The 18,455-nt window shown below is 42.3% G+C and overlaps 1 protein-coding gene across 1 annotated transcript in view; it reads right to left on the bottom strand.

Moving 5' to 3' along the window:
• Positions 1-18,455, bottom strand: part of LOC144770732 (sialic acid-binding Ig-like lectin 13) — an 847,291-nt gene that overhangs the window by 483,450 nt on the left and 345,386 nt on the right. The window contains exon 4 of the mRNA XM_078655470.1: positions 16,766-17,074. Coding sequence (XP_078511596.1) covers positions 16,766-17,074 — 309 coding nt within the window. The remainder of the gene's footprint in view (positions 1-16,765; positions 17,075-18,455) is intronic.

The raw sequence follows: 18,455 nt of genomic DNA, 5'->3' as shown, positions 1-18,455 counted from the left end.
CCATGGAAACACAGGGATATCCTGTACAGCCACAAGCATAAAAGGAAACTGGGTCTAGCAGAGAATCCTCTCACTCTCTGGAGATCTCATGCCTAAGATCTCACCCTTTTTGCACAAAAGTGGCCAAATCCCAATACCTCAACCCCAAAAGCCCAATTAGGAGCACAAGAGAAATACAGAGATCAAGGAGCAAATTGATGTTTTTATCATGCAATGCAGCATATCAATACAAATTGCTTTGCTGCATTGCGAGAGGATAAGTGATGGATAACACAATGTCGAGTTAGATATGGGGCTGATGCTGGCATACTTTCTGGCTGCCTAGCATCATTGATGTGCAAAGATGTCCGTGTCAGTCTAGCATAGGTTAGATCCTGGAAGGGTGCCTTCCCAGTATAAAATATGATGTTTAGACTTATCTTTTATCATTTAATACTTCCTGTGTGTGCTGTACAGGACAACACACAAACAAAGTTAGAAATATTTGAGAATTTCTTTTTTTGTCTTCTTTGTACATACTTTAAGGAGGCATCCTTTGTTGTTGAAAAGCCCTGTATGCAAAGGTAAATACATCAGGATTTGCTTCAAAAACCCTGGGTTGTTCCATGGGAGTACTCATGGGACAGACACCTAATTGATAAAAAGTAGCAACAAATGCTACTTTCTGTTACATTGGGCAGCTTTCGAGAACAAACATGTTTTGTATTGTCAAGTATTAATAAATCAACACTTTGTGCTTTTTGGTATGAATACATTTGTCTCCAGGTTATCATCCAAATATATCCAAGGGGAACTACCATAATCCTGAATGGTCATTGTCAAAGTCTTCTACCTCTTTTCACAGTAGGGAGTACAAGAGGAATCCAAACCAACTGTGTGTAATTCCTCAAACCCTGAGGCCACTATGGAGTATAGTAGAAAACTACAGAGACCAATAATGTATCCTCTGTTTCCAAAGCCAACAAACTCTCACAATCCAGATTGGTCATTGTCCAAATATTCCCCATTGCTGTGCTATGAGTACGAGAATAGACCACATGAACTACAGTCCAATATATCAACCCCCTAGCCAAATAAGCAGCATAAGGGAAATTAGAGAGACCATGTCTTCATCTTTCATCCACAGTTTCCAGCCCTACTTGGAGTAATATCGTAAATCAGAGTGAACATTGACCGATACCTCTACCTTGATGTACAGCAGGGAGTACAGCAGAAAGTAAAAGCAACCAAGGTCAATACCTCAGGGATCAACACCAGCAGTGAGCATAAGAGGAGTTAGAATGACAAAGCTTTTATCTGCAGGCTACCAACCCACCAAGGAACACTTTCATAATCTAGAGTGGCAATAGTATAATAAGCCACATTTCATTACTAGCAAGGAGTTCAGATAAAAGTCCAATCAATCAGAAGCCAACAACCCAAGCCTCAAGTCTCAAAGAGACTGGATTGACAAAGAATTAAGATACAAATTAATGAATCAACAAGGAGTACTCACAAAACAGATGCAGTGATGGTCTGATACTCCATATTTCAAAAGGATACTAAAGCACCCAAAACCATCGGGTGACATAAGCAGAAACAAAATCGGCCAAGGATCACTCTCCAAAATCAGAGTGATTAAAACCCAACACCCTCCACCCTGTGTCCAGCAGGAAGTTCAAGGTGAAACCAAAGTGACCAGAGCCTAACAGCTCAATTTCCAAAACCTCACCTAAAAGAACAGATTAACCAGTGATTCATCTATTCATTTGAAACTCAGTATGGCTATGGCCCAATACCACACTCCTTGGTCAGCAGGGAGTACAATGGAAGTTAAGGTGGCCGGAGTTGTAGTTGCTCAAGACCTAAGAGTAGCAGGGAATATAAAAGGAACAATAGGGACCAAAACTTGCATCATCAACTCCAAGTCCAACAATATCATTCCACAAAACTTAAAATGAAAACTCCAATATATATTGCAGCAGGCAATATTAAAGGTGAAAACTCAATAATCCTCAACAAAGATAAACAGTTGTCCATCTAGTAGCTGCAGTTCTAACAATAAGCCTACAGTTTATGTCAGGGCATAACATCCAGACATGTATATTATGCCCTACCTAGACTGAGATTAAAAAAAAACTCTCTATTTATAACCAAGTAGGGAACAATAGGGGGGAGATAAGTTGTCCGTCATACTGAACCGCAGATTTAAAAGCTTGAAAAACACACAATACCCTCAGCCACATTCTTGAACAGCCAACCACTTTCACAGTACAAACAAAGACTCACAATGTCAACACCAAACTGAAATCTTAAACTGAAATCTTAAAATGATCTTACAGTATTGAAAGTTGGTCAGGCTAACCTTTATAAAGCGCTTGTGAGAAAATGCATGTTCTCTGTGATCACATCCTTTCATCCACAGTTTCCAGCCCTACTTGGAGTAATATCGTAAATCAGAGTGAACATTGACCGATACCTCTACCTTGATGTACAGCAGGGAGTACAGCAGAAAGTAAAAGCAACCAAGGTCCAATACCTCAGTGATCAACACCAGCAGTGAGCATAAGAGGAGTTAGAATGACAAAGCTTTTTTCTGCAGGCTTCCAACCCACCAAGGAACACTTTCATAATCTAGAGTGGCAATAGTATAATAAGACACATTTCATTACTAGCAAGGAGTTCAGATAAAAGTCCAATCAATCAGAGGCCAACAACCCAAGCCTCAAGTCTCAAAGAGACTGGATTGACAAAGAATTAAGATACAAATTAATGAATCAACAAGGAGTACTCACAAAACAGATGCAGTGATGGTCTGATACTCCATATTTCAAAAGGATACTAAAGCACCCAAAACCATCGGGTGACATAAGCAGAAACAAAATCGGCCAAGGATCACTCTCCAAAATCAGAGTGATTAAAACCCAACACCCTCCACCCTGTGTCCAGCAGGAAGTTCAAGGTGAAACCAAAGTGACCAGAGCCTAACAGCTCAATTTCCAAAACCTCACCTAAAAGAACAGATTAACCAGTGATTCATGTATTCATTTGAAACTCAGTATGGCTATGGCCCAATACCACACTCCTTCCATTGCAGGGAGTACAATGGAAGTTAAGGTGGCCAGAGTTGTATTTGCTCAAGACCTAAGAGTAGCAGGGAATATAAAAGGAACAATAGGGACCAAAACTTGCATCATCAACTCCAAGTCCAACAATATCATTCCACAAAACTAAAATGAAAACTCCAATATATATTGCAGCAGGCAATATTAAAGGTGAAAACTCAATAATCCTCAACAAAGATAAACAGTTGTCCATCTAGTAGCTGCAGTTCTAACAATAAGCCTACAGTTTATGTCAGGGCATAACATCCAGACATGTATATTATGCCCTACCTAGACTGAGATTAAAAAAAAACTCTCTATTTATAACCAAGTAGGGAACAATAGGGGGGAGATAAGTTGTCCGTCATACTGAACCGCAGATTTAAAAGCTGGAAAAACACACAATACCCTCAGCCACATTCTTGAACAGCCAACCACTTTCACAGTACAAACAAAGACTCACAATGTCAACACCAAACTGAAATCTTAAACTGAAATCTTAAAATGATCTTACAGTATTGAAAGTTGGTCAGGCTAACCTTTATAAAGCGCTTGTGAGAAAATGCATGTTCTCTGTGATCACATCCTTTCATCCACAGTTTCCAGCCCTACTTGGAGTAATATCGTAAATCAGAGTGAACATTGACCGATACCTCTACCTTGATGTACAGCAGGGAGTACAGCAGAAAGTAAAAGCAACCAAGGTCCAATACCTCAGTGATCAACACCAGCAGTGAGCATAAGAGGAGTTAGAATGACAAAGCTTTTTTCTGCAGGCTTCCAACCCACCAAGGAACACTTTCATAATCTAGAGTGGCAATAGTATAATAAGACACATTTCATTACTAGCAAGGAGTTCAGATAAAAGTCCAATCAATCAGAGGCCAACAACCCAAGCCTCAAGTCTCAAAGAGACTGGATTGACAAAGAATTAAGATACAAATTAATGAATCAACAAGGAGTACTCACAAAACAGATGCAGTGATGGTCTGATACTCCATATTTCAAAAGGATACTAAAGCACCCAAAACCATCGGGTGACATAAGCAGAAACAAAATCGGCCAAGGATCACTCTCCAAAATCAGAGTGATTAAAACCCAACACCCTCCACCCTGTGTCCAGCAGGAAGTTCAAGGTGAAACCAAAGTGACCAGAGCCTAACAGCTCAATTTCCAAAACCTCACCTAAAAGAACAGATTAACCAGTGATTCATGTATTCATTTGAAACTCAGTATGGCTATGGCCCAATACCACACTCCTTCCATTGCAGGGAGTACAATGGAAGTTAAGGTGGCCAGAGTTGTATTTGCTCAAGACCTAAGAGTAGCAGGGAATATAAAAGGAACAATAGGGACCAAAACTTGCATCATCAACTCCAAGTCCAACAATATCATTCCACAAAACTAAAATGAAAACTCCAATATATATTGCAGCAGGCAATATTAAAGGTGAAAACTCAATAATCCTCAACAAAGATAAACAGTTGTCCATCTAGTAGCTGCAGTTCTAACAATAAGCCTACAGTTTATGTCAGGGCATAACATCCAGACATGTATATTATGCCCTACCTAGACTGAGATTAAAAAAAAACTCTCTATTTATAACCAAGTAGGGAACAATAGGGGGGAGATAAGTTGTCCGTCATACTGAACCGCAGATTTAAAAGCTGGAAAAACACACAATACCCTCAGCCACATTCTTGAACAGCCAACCACTTTCACAGTACAAACAAAGACTCACAATGTCAACACCAAACTGAAATCTTAAACTGAAATCTTAAAATGATCTTACAGTATTGAAAGTTGGTCAGGCTAACCTTTATAAAGCGCTTGTGAGAAAATGCATGTTCTCTGTGATCACATCCTTTCATCCACAGTTTCCAGCCCTACTTGGAGTAATATCGTAAATCAGAGTGAACATTGACCGATACCTCTACCTTGATGTACAGCAGGGAGTACAGCAGAAAGTAAAAGCAACCAAGGTCCAATACCTCAGTGATCAACACCAGCAGTGAGCATAAGAGGAGTTAGAATGACAAAGCTTTTTTCTGCAGGCTTCCAACCCACCAAGGAACACTTTCATAATCTAGAGTGGCAATAGTATAATAAGACACATTTCATTACTAGCAAGGAGTTCAGATAAAAGTCCAATCAATCAGAGGCCAACAACCCAAGCCTCAAGTCTCAAAGAGACTGGATTGACAAAGAATTAAGATACAAATTAATGAATCAACAAGGAGTACTCACAAAACAGATGCAGTGATGGTCTGATACTCCATATTTCAAAAGGATACTAAAGCACCCAAAACCATCGGGTGACATAAGCAGAAACAAAATCGGCCAAGGATCACTCTCCAAAATCAGAGTGATTAAAACCCAACACCCTCCACCCTGTGTCCAGCAGGAAGTTCAAGGTGAAACCAAAGTGACCAGAGCCTAACAGCTCAATTTCCAAAACCTCACCTAAAAGAACAGATTAACCAGTGATTCATGTATTCATTTGAAACTCAGTATGGCTATGGCCCAATACCACACTCCTTCCATTGCAGGGAGTACAATGGAAGTTAAGGTGGCCAGAGTTGTATTTGCTCAAGACCTAAGAGTAGCAGGGATTATAAAAGGAACCATAGGGACCAAAACTTGCATCATCAACTCCAAGTCCAACAATATCATTCCGCAAAACCAAAATGAAAACTCCAATATATATTGCAGCAGGCAATATTAAAGGTGAAAACTCAATAATCCTCAACAAAGATAAACAGTTGTCCATCTAGTAGCTGCAGTTCTAACAATAAGCCTACAGTTTATGTCAGGGCATAACATCCAGACATGTATATTATGCCCTACCTAGACTGAGATAAAAAAAAAACTCTCTATTTATAACCAAGTAGGGAACAATGGGGGGGAGATAAGTTGTCCGTCATACTGAACCGTAGATTTAAAAGCTGGAAAAACACACAATACCCTCAGCCACATTCTTGAACAGCCAACCACTTTCACAGTACAAACAAAGACTCACAATGTCAACACCAAACTGAAATCTTAAACTGAAATCTTAAAATGATCTTACAGTATTGAAAGTTGGTCAGGCTAACCTTTATAAAGCGCTTGTGAGAAAATGCATGTTCTCTGTGATCACATTCTTTTTTTTTTTTTTGCTGACTGGTAGTACTGGTTTTTTAACTTTGACCACTGAAAGCACCGCAGTGCAGCTCCCAGGACATGTTCGCTGATCCCTAAAACATAATAAAATTGGCTAAACCTCAACTGTCTTATTTATCTTCCCTGTAAGACCATAGTTTATGGTGCAGAAAAATACACAAATGACATATAAATTTAAATTTATATAGACTTCAGCACCGATTGTGCCACCCACTAGGCAGCCAAAGTAAAAAACATGGTTTTAGGCATACTTTATTTTAAACCCGCAGTTGAACCTGTCAAAATAAAATGTTTTTATAATAAGGACCTCTAACTTTAAATATTAGACAACCCACTCCTAGGTAATCCCACACAGTAGGGTTCCTAGCATGTATAAGCAAAACATATAGGGATTTAATTTTGATATGTTCCCACAGTGAATCATCCCCCAAATTGCTTCGTTTTGCGACTCACAATTAGTGACTCACAAATAGGAATGCACAACAGTGTCTCAGACACTGTTTACAATTCCTAATGGGGTCACAAATTGCATACCTCATTAATATTTAAGAGGCAGGTGCAATTTAAGACCCCATTAAGAATGGCTAGCACTCCCAGGGATGGTGGCCTGCTGGGGTCAGCAGACCACCATATCTGTGTCTGCTTTTTAAATAAAGCAGTCTTTTTTTGTTAAAGGCATCCTGTTTTCCTCACAAACCTTGCGGTTGCAAAACAATGCTACATTCCATTGTGAATCGCTATTAGGAAGGGACGCCCCTTCCTAATAGCAAGTCAGAAGTGCTATTTTGCGAGTCACTGATTTGCAAAATAGCATTTCATGCCAGGACCAGTTTGTGCTCTTGCAAATGGGCAGATTTCCTATTTGTGACTGCAAAAAACGGTCATACATCTGGCCCCATATTTTCTAACGTTGGTTTGGCTTAGGCAAGCAAATCCATTCAACTACTTTTTGTTAAATATATTAAAATGAAATTCAATGGCGAAGGTAAATTTTTTTAATAAATATATTATAAAAATAACTATTAACTTGCTAGATTGTGCCTACCTAAAGCTTCAGTATGTTAATTAGCATTATCTTGCCAGCAGCTATCCACACCAGTACTTTTCCCAAGATGAGGTGTGAAAATCGCCCACTTTAATGTGAAGTCTACCAGTATATTAATGGCAGATGCCAGTGCTCTTGGTGAGGGCTTTTCTTTCAAAATTCAGAAAGAGGTTAAAAAGCCTGATGAAGTTTGCATGAAGGTCACTTGATACAACGGAAGGCAACTTTTTAATGATAGAAAATTAGGCATTAGAAGCAGCCTAGGTTGCAAAATACTTCTATACCTACTTGTGGGGGTAAATGTCAGATTAAAAAAATCTCAATATTTTTGCCAAAAGTGTTTCAAACAGGAGGGGCAAACCGGGGTTCAGCCAGATTGATGAGATTCATCTCAAACTTGTAGGAATGGCAGTATCAGTTGGAACAGGTGTCTAGATGAAAGAAGAGGCAGGATGGATTCCTACCAGGAATGTCATTAAAGTGTGGATGACACAGACTTTAAAATGCTGGAAAGTGATCTTCTTGAGTGTGTACTGCCAAGTAAAGAGGATGCTTCAGAAGGAGAGGGTGGTTCCATATGGGGGCGGGGGGAGGTTTGGGGATTGGGGGGAGTGGGAAACAGCTGTACAGATAGATGCAATTTCAATATGAGTTTTGAAGGGCATAAAGTAGGAATAAAATAAAGATGGATACTTGATTCCCAACTTATGTAGTTTTGGCAAACTAAGAGAATAATTAAACTCAGAAGAGAAAATTGTCTAGGTGATGAGAGGTGGAAGGTATATTCCACCACCCAGGCATAACATGGAGGCCTGTGGAATTAGTATTCAAAGACACTTGGGCCAACGTAGGAAAAAAAGCAACTGAAAGAAAAGTTTTGGCGGCCTCAAATAGATAAAAAAAAGTATAGGAATGGGAGGAAAATTGTAGCTTTAGCTTGAAAAGGGAAGAGAGACTGAGATAGAGGGAAAGCTCAAGGACATGACAAAGGGTATGCCTCGATTTCATGGAGTTGCCCCGGGCCAACATGGCATTCCACCAGTCATCTATTAAGAGGACCGAAAACAATGAGCAGAGCCCGTTTAACTATGTACCAATAGAAAATGCAATCCCATCGTCCTGGAAAGAGTTAATTATATCACCAATCTTCAAAGGAATAGACAACGCCTTTTAAGATTACTACAGGCTAATTGCCCTCATCGACAATGAAAGAAAGTACTAGGCTGGTATTCTGCTGGAATATCTAATGCAATGGGCAACCACCAACTCCGTAATTCCTATTGAGCAAACAGGTTTCACAAAACAAATAGGAACATCAACTGACATCATGGCACAGGTGCTACTAATTGGCTCTTCCAAGATCTACCATCTACCACTACACCTTTGTTGTATAAACTAAAAAGCTGTATTTGATTGCGTGGATTAAAGTAGGCTGTGGCACAAACTATCCAATGAAAATATTCCTTTATCACTCTTGAGAGCAATTAAAAACCTGCATAAAAAGACGTAAGTTAGAATACATTTGATAATTGGCTTCAACCCGTCAAGGGCAATACCCACAACACAGGAACTCAAAAAGAGGTATGTCCTGGCACCAACCCTTTTCAACTTGTTTCTGAACGATCGATCACCGGCCCTAAACAAGAACAATTCTCATGCTCCGCCATGATACAATTAAATAACCTTTTATAAGCTGATGACCTATTACTGATTAGCAGGACCAAGGTTGATCTGCAGTGCCTACTTAACACAACCCCGGAGTAGTTGAGAAAATATGCATGGATGATAAACATGAAGAAAACCATCACCATGCCCTTCATGAGAAGGGATTTGTTGCAAGACAGTTGGTTCCCCCAGGCCATAACACTTGAAACAGCCAGGAAGTAAAAAAACTTGGAGCTACTTCTGACAGTAAAGGAAAATACCAATATCACAAAGAGGAACTAAAAAGAAAAGGGATCACACTGATAATGACATTCAAGACCCTGTTTAAAAAAACTAAAAGGGCCCTCATATAGCCCCATATTGGAATTTGCCCTGGCTAAGAGGATCCCCACCTTGGTCTAACGGAGTGAGGCACTGTGGGGGTAAAGATAGGGAGATCCTAGACTAAGTCATGGTTATACCCAGTTACACATCTCCAGCACAGATTAGAATGGAACTCAGCCAGGTCAAACGGATGCTAGCAACGAGAGCAGTCTACACCATCTGCTGCTTCAAACCCCAAACTTCTGATAAATGCACTATGAATTATAACATATGGCTAGAGATAAAAGACATATTACATTCACGTGCCAGACAATATCTCAATGCTGCAATCTCCATGCTTGGTCTCGAAGAAGCCTGGGACTCCTCCGCCAGCTACGATGCTGTGAGAGAAAATTGGCAAACAAATCAGCAAAAAAACACTATTGCTATAGGAGGACAAAGCCACATTATCCAAAATACAGCATTCTTCAACGGTCCTGAACAGCAATGAGACCTTGAAGCTGCACAAATATCTGGGAGATGTCTTTAATGACGTAATTAATGCAAAATACATCAAACAGCCACTGGGCCTCCAACCATCAATTTTGTATGTGCCGCAATGGCTAAGAAAGGATGATGCAGGAAACAGCAGCCTGTGTGGCCATGTAAAGGAGGACATAATTCACATCATGTGCCTCTGCAAAGGGACACTCAGTCTCCGTTGAGCCTTACTTCGCCATTCTGGAACTAAAAAGACCTTGCTCCCACAGACAAGCAGTGACGACCTGTCGCAGCTTAGAAGAGCCACAATTGATTTGCGGGACTGAAAATACTTTCAGGGGGTGGAAAACAAACTAACAAAAGGGATGTATGACGTTACAACGCAGGCTATTACAACGCCTGCCTTTACAACGCGGTTTTTATATCGCAATCCATTACAACGCATAGCGTTTTGGGGTGCTGGATAGTGAATAGTTTCATTTACTATTCCAACTCCAGTCCCCGTGGACACTAGGGAAGGTGTCGGATAGTAAATTAAACGTATTCCCTATCGTAGAGCGCTCCCCAGCGCAATGCGTTGCAATGGTTTGCGTTGTAATGACCACGTTGTAATGGTAGTGCGTTGTAAAAGTTTCGTTCGAAAGGTTGTTCACCTAACAAAAGTGGCCGGCCACACTGATAAAAGAGTTCCAACCTAGCGTGCTGTTATAAATTTGCACCAGGCACTGACTTTTTGGGCTCAACTGATCATGAACTTTGTCACCTTAATGCCCCCTCACCTCAAGCACTGGCCATGTGGCCAACATCTCAGCCCATCTTTTGGCTCTGCATTACTGCACAATGTCACAGTCCTATAAAAACTCTGAGGGTACTTAGCAGCTTTGTGCACTCCTCAGCTCGTAGTTTGAACTGTACACTCCCAATGCCAATGTCCACACTGTCTGCAACCGGTCTCGATCTATATTTTAAGCCTTCTTCTAGTTTATTATTTATGGATATGCAAAATGTTTAGTATATGCAAATGTTTATGTTAATCATGCGTAAGAAATGCATTATTATTATTATTAGAGGCAACAATACCAGGACTTGCTTTTTGAAATATGACAGGCCTGCAGGCTTTGTCAAGGGATTAGAAAATCAATATATGAAATTCAGACCTATACTTTTAGTCACGGTGCAATTACAACAAGGAGGGACCAAGTTCGCATAAAGGTCCAAGCATACATGCTCCAAACAAACACTAGTAAGCTAACCAGTCTGCAGTTCCTATGGCGCTGAAAACAGGCCAAGGAACTTTCTAAGAGATTCTTACCAGCCAGGTTAAATGGAAACAGAGGGGTGGTTCATTTTTGGAATTGGAACACTCACACACTGTCACAAGTATCTTGCTTCATCAAAGGGCTTTTGTTCTTTGTCGAGCTGGTACTGCAACGTCGGGCACCCTCTAGCGGGCTCCTGACTGGAGATCTTTTTCCAAATCTGTATGTGAAGTGCCTCTGAAGGGCCCTACATGTAGATGTGTAACAAGTCAATGTTGGGGTAGTGCGTGTAGGTGACTTAAAATGTCCATGTGTTCACCTGTCCGGTTAAAGATGTGTGCATCACTGATGGAGGCAATGACAGAAGCGTGTTGTGCAGTGTAGCAGCAGGCTACAGGATGCAGGCCTCGGAATGAGATTAATAAAAGCAGTAAGTAATTCTGCTTTTTCTTGAGCTTGCCGGCCATTACAGTTTTATGCCAGCCAGCTGAAGTGAAATTAATTTGTACCCACGTCGCTCCTCCTGGGAATAATGCCCCGTCATTCCTAGCAGCTAAGATGAAATAGTGGAGATTTCCTTGGAGACTAATAGTTTTGTTGTGCCCTAGAGACGACCCTCTAACTGATCCTCACTTCCGGGCTCTACTTAGCAATATTGTTTTACTGCATGCTTGTTTTGGCTTCTGATGTTCTAAACCAAGTAATGCCGAGAAACATTACGTTATGTTAATATAGTGTGGATAGCTGAGTGGATTAATGTGCATGCTTTTCATAACAACACATTTGTATGACATTTTCATCTTCCGACAACTCTTTCCTACTGTTTGCCCCTCCAAAGCAGATCGTTTAATTTTGTATGTGTTCACTTTAAATTGAATCAGAGTGAGACCAATCCGTGATCGGGTGGGAGGCAGGTAAATTGCTACTGAGAGTTAAATCTGTAGGAATTAATTTGTTGGTATCCCTCCCTCCTAATCCATACTTTATATGACGCCTAACCAGCAGACTCTAAAGATTCTCGTTTTATGATCTTGTGTCCCGACTCCCAAGCTTTAGGATCAGCAGTTTACACATGTTCTGAATTGCCTGGATGGTTGTTTTGCTGCCTTAAAAAACAGTTTGAGTGCAGAAGTGAGGGGTCGAGGGTAACCCTGGGCGAAGAACTACGCTCCGTTCGCGGAGCTTGCGGAGTTTTGGCAACTCCGCGTTCTACGGAGAATGCGAAGCTGTCGATTACTCCGCGATCCGGTGCGTAGCGTAGTTCTCGCGCGCTGAATAACATTATCGCGTGCGCCGGGGTAAGTTCGCGCGATATTTGACGCGATCACGCACTTTGGAAATAAGGGAACAAAAGCGGGCGGGACAAACCTCTTGAGTAACTTAGCGCGCTAGCTATCTCGAGCATGCAGGCAGCGCCCCGAACACGCGCACCGCGCTCCCGAAGAAGAAAAACGGCGCGCGAACGGGTCTAGCAAGCTACTACGCATGTCCGCGGAGCTACGCGAAGGTCGCGGAGTGCAACTGCGTCTTCGCGTAGCTCCGCGGAGTGCGGCTCCGCGAACTACGCCCAGGGTTAGCGAGGGGTCGTGGTGCAGCCCTTGTGAATATTCAGCCAGCAGCGGCCCCCTGCGGGTTTGATTTAAACTGTTGATAAAGAAGGTGATTTATTTAAAGTGTGCCATGTCTGGGTACAGAGTTCAATGGGAAGGAACCAGTAGAGCAGAGGGAATGCGCCTGAGAGGCCTTGCAGCAATGAGCATGTCTAGTGAGGGTGCCGGTATTGTAACTTGTGACTGACAAGCAATCACACTTGAATGCACGGTACCGGGCAGACCCCCAGGAGGCTGGATGGTCGGGGTCTGTTTCTGAAAGAGGGGGCTGGCTTTGTTCCAGTAACAAAATCGGCGGCCACTGTGACAGAATGTATTCTGCAGTCTGCACTCAGCACATGATGCTGCAAGTCTCCCTTTCTCCTTCCCGGCCGGCACCAGCAGCAAGCACATTGTAGAGCACAGGCTCAGCGTACACACTCTTCACATGTGCTGACCCTGCATTGTTTGTTTCCCTTTTAAAAATAATCATCACTCCATCCCTATGGGGCATCATTCAATTGGGTATCGCGAAAGCACTACAAATTTGACTGCTCTAGTGTGGTTGGTCTGTCTTGTCCCCATGGCCTCTGCCCTCACCATCACCATAGCGCTCATTTGCATATTATATCATGCTTATGCTCGCACAGAGCATAAATTTTAAATGATATGCTAATCCGTATCTGGAGTCCCCAGTAGATCCTCTCTGGAATATGCGATATGTATTTCCTTGCTGGCTACCCCTTGCCATGCTCAAGTGCACAGGGCTCCCTGGGTGCTTCTGTTCTAAGGCAGAGTGACCTCAAGTTTTGGACCAAGACAGTGTGGCACTTTCTCCAGTGTCGTCGGGTCAGGAGGGTAGAGGGTGGCACAGGCAGAGCATACTGGTGGTGGTGAGTATAACCTGCTAAGTTTGCATTATCTGAACTTGGGGGCCGATTAGGAATGCGAGCGGACTTGAGTCCGTCCGCGACCCCTGAAGAGGAGGGAACGTCCGCAAGGTCTGCGGCGTTCCCTTCGAGCAGATTAGATAGGTCACATCCTCTATCTTTAACATTGCAGCGGGTGCAGCTTCAAGCTGCACCCGCCGCTAGGTTAAAAGTGCATGCATCGCATTTGCGTGCACAAAGGGCAGGCACCGCGCGGTGCCTGCTGTTTTGTGCATGCAAATGAAGGGGGGTACCATAGGTACCCCCCATGTGCACCCCCCATGCCCCCTTCACCTAGGGGGCCCGCAACGGGCCCCCGAAGTGGAAGTCCGTATGCTTTTCCACGGCGGAAAAGCCGCCGCGGAAAAGCATATGTTTTACACCATCCTAATATGGCTGGCGGTGTCTGATAGACAATGCCAGCCATGTTAGAGCTTTTCCGCCGCGGTCGGAAGGCGACCGTGGCGGAAAAGCTGCGGATGGAATTCCAGACCCACCAGCCATCCTAATATGGCGGTGGGTCTTTGGAGGCTCTGCAGCGGTTTTTCCGCATCCTCCGGGCCGGCGGTGGCTTCCGCCGGCCCGGAGGATGCGGAAAAACCACAATCATAATCGGCCCCTTAGTGTGTGCTATTTCCATGCTTTCTGGCCTGGGCCATTAGTACTGGAAATAGGGGTGTGAATGCAGCTTCAGCAACTCCAAAATAATAGAGGGTAGAGTTCAAATAGGGGAATGGATAATATCATGCATTTACATTGTTTTTATTTCATCTTGTCACATTTGCTGTGCGTTCAAAGACAGGTCAAATATCAGGCTATGTCATCTGACAAAATGCTGTTTATTCTTTTTAAATGGACAGTAATGTTTACTTTTATTTTTGTGACTGTAAACTTGGTGGCTTTTGTAAAACAAGCTACCTGTAAAGGAACTGCATACATATGTCAAAAGCATGTCAACATTTCGAGAAGTGAAGCACATTATTTTGTAATTCTGAAGTGTGATGAAAACAATGATTTTAATAGGAACAAAATTAATCAAGATACCTTACTTGGTGATGTGTACATTGTAAATATTTTCTAAAGCCCTATTTCCGGTCATTATTGTTTGAAAGGCACATCATTTTATCAGTAAAACTGCTTGTCAGTGGCATTTTTTGGCAATTTGAATGGAAAATGTGCTGTCAGTAATTGACAGAGCGCTACCACATCACGTTTTATTAATATTTTTGCAACAGTGGTTCCCAAAATGCCCCACTGCTTACATACCACACCCTCACAACGTCCCCCGGAATTTGCAAGGGTCATTTGCTATGCTTGTTCTTTGTGTGATGCTTGGATTTTTCACAATCCTACCACTTCAGTGATGTCATTGTCATTTTAGCGAATTTGTTCCAAAATTGTACTTTACATGCACTTTTGTTTTCATCATTTTCAAAAGTGGTCATGGGTTAGAGGAACCTCCTATCAAAACCTTATTTGAGGAAGGCTTCCTTCCTGAAATTCAGATCCGTTATTACATTTGCCTTTCAGCAGTACCAGTTGAGGATGTGGATGGAGGCATAGAGTAAGAGGGTGGGGCCAGTGGAGGAAGTGGGTGGAGCTGGGGAAAGTGGGAGTGGCCTCTTACAAAAATTTGAGCACCTGGACTTAATATTTTACACATTAAGCACTGTAAGAAAGTGATTAAGCTGGCTTTAGAAACCTAATGAGGTTGACCCTATTAGAGTTACGTTTCTTCCTACTGGAGGGCATCTAGAGAGGCACGCTGTATTACAGTATAACCATCCTGACGATAATCTTGCAGCGACTTACCTTGTCTCCAGTGCCTCGGGAGTGTCAAGGGCTGACGACAGCAACATATTTAACCCGTTCAGTGCTCGCGTCGGCAATGGCCGACGCGAGTACCACCTGCCCAGTGCTGCGCAGCCCCGCCCACTCTTTAAGAGTCCCGCACCGCAGAAAAATTTGCGCTGCAGTTAAGGGGATAAAGCAGACCTAAGCCCTTGTCAGTCAGTCACTATATTAATAGATCTGCCACATCCCATAAGCGATGACTAAAATTAATGGAATCAATAGCCATAATCCAATGTATTCATTATTAGAACATTGGAATGTTGGGAGCTCCATTGAAAACAATGGAGTGCTCCGGGCTTATAATGGCTGGTATAAGCCTGGAGCTCCAACATTCCAATGCTTCTTTGTTCACAGCTCTGGCTGTGAACAAAGGCTTCAGGGAGCCTGAGGGGATTCCAATCTCCTCGCGCTCCGATAAGGCTTGTTCTTTTTTGTTAGAACATTCTGTCCTCTAGTGACAGAATGTTCTAATAGCCTTATAGCCCTTCGTAGATGGGCTATACCGCTATTAAAGTCCCTCTCCCTTGTTAAAGGCCCTCGCCTTCGGCTCGGGGCCTTTAACGCTGGAGAGGGCCTTTAATAGCCGGTATAGCCCTCTACGGCGGGCTATAAGGCTATATTAATATGCACAACGCAGATGATCAATAGTAATAGTCACAAACATATTTTTTTTAATAGAGCTCCCCTAATCGAAATTTCCGTAAACATGTGTTCGTTTTCAGGACACACGATGCAGCAATAATATCAACCACAAGGGGTCCCTGCACTCCAGCTCAAGAGCCCCAGCTCAGAGTGCTTTAAAAACAATGAAAAGCTCTCCTGGGGTCATGGATTCAATGATGCAGGAAACATAAAGCAGTTCTCTTAGAGTCCAGCAATTATTGCATCTCCCAAGCTCGTAACAGCGGAAACACACATATAATCCAATCAAAACGATGACAATAAAATTGTTTTTGTTTTTCCATCAAATTAAACTTTACAGCATTATTCGTCACCTATTTTTTTTTTTTAAGATTTGCCAATTTGGTATGTTGCTGTATATTCAAAAAGCACATGTCCTTTTCAAACATCGTAGGTATCTAAGTATCACACTCAGACTGCATCACACTGATTTTGGCACAATCTACTGTGACTGAAATCGGCCAGGTACATAGTGGTAGCTCTTATTTTAGATAGTGTGTGGTTTGTCTAACCGCACACTATCTAAAATAACACACTATCTAAAATAACGTCTGGTTCCGCTTGAATAGATATACATTACTAGGGGAAGCGGACTAGCCCCTTGCTCCTCCCTCTCTTATTGATACTCCACTTTTATCACATTGACATGTCAAATAAGTTTTATTTTGTGAGATTGGATAAAGACTGTACTTACATTCAATATTCAACCAGACGCTTCTATGGCTGGATGCACCCACGGCTGGGAAATACACGCTGCAAGACAGACGTTTGTTGTTCTGGTCCCTCGAGCCAGTGAATTCTATAGTAGATCTATAGGTTCGGGTGCCATCCGCATTATCAGTATTACGGGATGATTGATGATATACGAACGGTGACTCTGGTCTCCAAGTTATCCCCGGGGCGGTGCCGGAGCACCTCCCGGGCGCCGTGCACTCCACAGTCACCGTTTCACCCTCCACCATCACTCCTCGAGGGAGAGAAATTTCTGGCTGGTCCCAAAGATCTAATAACATAAAAATACATAACGTCACTGTTTATAAAGTAAATTACACCATCTAGGTAGCTACAGCTATAAAGAAGCTTTGACGAAGACAACAGGTCTGAATATTGTATACGGGTAGTGTTATCTTAGCACAATATGGGTTTGTTTGCTGCACACACAGACAATTCACAATCATCATCATCATTAAAAAAAATGTTTATTATTACAATAAAATCATACAAGTACATAAAAGAATCCGTCACGATAAAAAGATAAAAAGACATAAATAAATGTCAAGGCATAAGATACAACTGGGAGTATCCCCATCTTTCCTCTTTATAAACCCCCCAAAAGAGACATTGATACATTATAACATTTTAACTGTGAATTTAAAATGCAATCGGTCTCGCCCCTGGGACCTTATATGTATTTAGCTATGCAGCACATTAGCCTGGACACTGAAACATCTACTGTTCTTTAACATGGAGGGAAAGTAAGCCCCAAACTGCTTGACACACCAGGTATGGGAACACTTGGAGCGAAATATTGCCTTTCAGCCGGAAATTGTATAGTCCAAAGCTCTGTTTCTAATATAAAATCAGGGCCTTCGGTGGTCATATCTCTGAGAATACAACATTTGAAAAATATATTATTGGCTACGGGTGCTAGTGGAAGACAATTTCTATGGACTGGAACCTAGAGAATGCTAAAGTTATTCTGGTATTTTACTGACCTCTTCTGGTCGTTTTCTATCAAGAAAGTTAAATAGAGCCAGTTGCCAGAAGAATAATAATTGAAAAAGTGTCCTAAAGCAGAAAGCAATTCTGGTATTGTGAAATTAAATTGAAATTAAAAACATTTATAGAGCGCGCTAACACCTGGCGGTTTCATGGCGCTATGTTCAGATTTGAAACAGAGAAAAGAGAGAGAATAGGAGGGGGAGAGGGCCAGTTATTACGAAGGGAAAGCTAAAAGGAAGAGATGAGTATTGAGGGCTTTCCGGAACTCCATGTAGTTAGTTAAGGTCCTGACAGAAAGGGGAAGGGCGTTCCAGAAGGTGGGGGCAAGGGTAGAGAACCGGAGGCCACCATGTTTTTTCCTTTTAAAACGAGGGACAACCAGACGAACTTGGGTAGAGGAATGGAGGTTTCTTGTAGGGAGATAGGACTGAATTTTAGAATTGAGAAATTCGTGGGCAGTGCCTGCAAGTGCCATAAAAGTAAGACAACCCAGTTTGAAAAGGGAGCGTTGGGAGATGGTGAGCCAATGAAGGGATTTGAGAAGGGGAGTGACGCGGTGATACTTAGGGAGTTGGTATATCAGGCGGGCCGCCTGATTTTGAATGAGCTGGAGGTGCCGGAGCTCGTCTGTCGGAATCCCTACAAGAAGCCCATTGCCATAG

Source organism: Lissotriton helveticus, chromosome 7 (genome assembly GCF_964261635.1).
Source record: "Lissotriton helveticus chromosome 7, aLisHel1.1, whole genome shotgun sequence".
NCBI lineage: Eukaryota > Metazoa > Chordata > Amphibia > Caudata > Salamandridae > Lissotriton > Lissotriton helveticus.
This window is presented reverse-complemented; position numbering and strand designations above follow the sequence as displayed.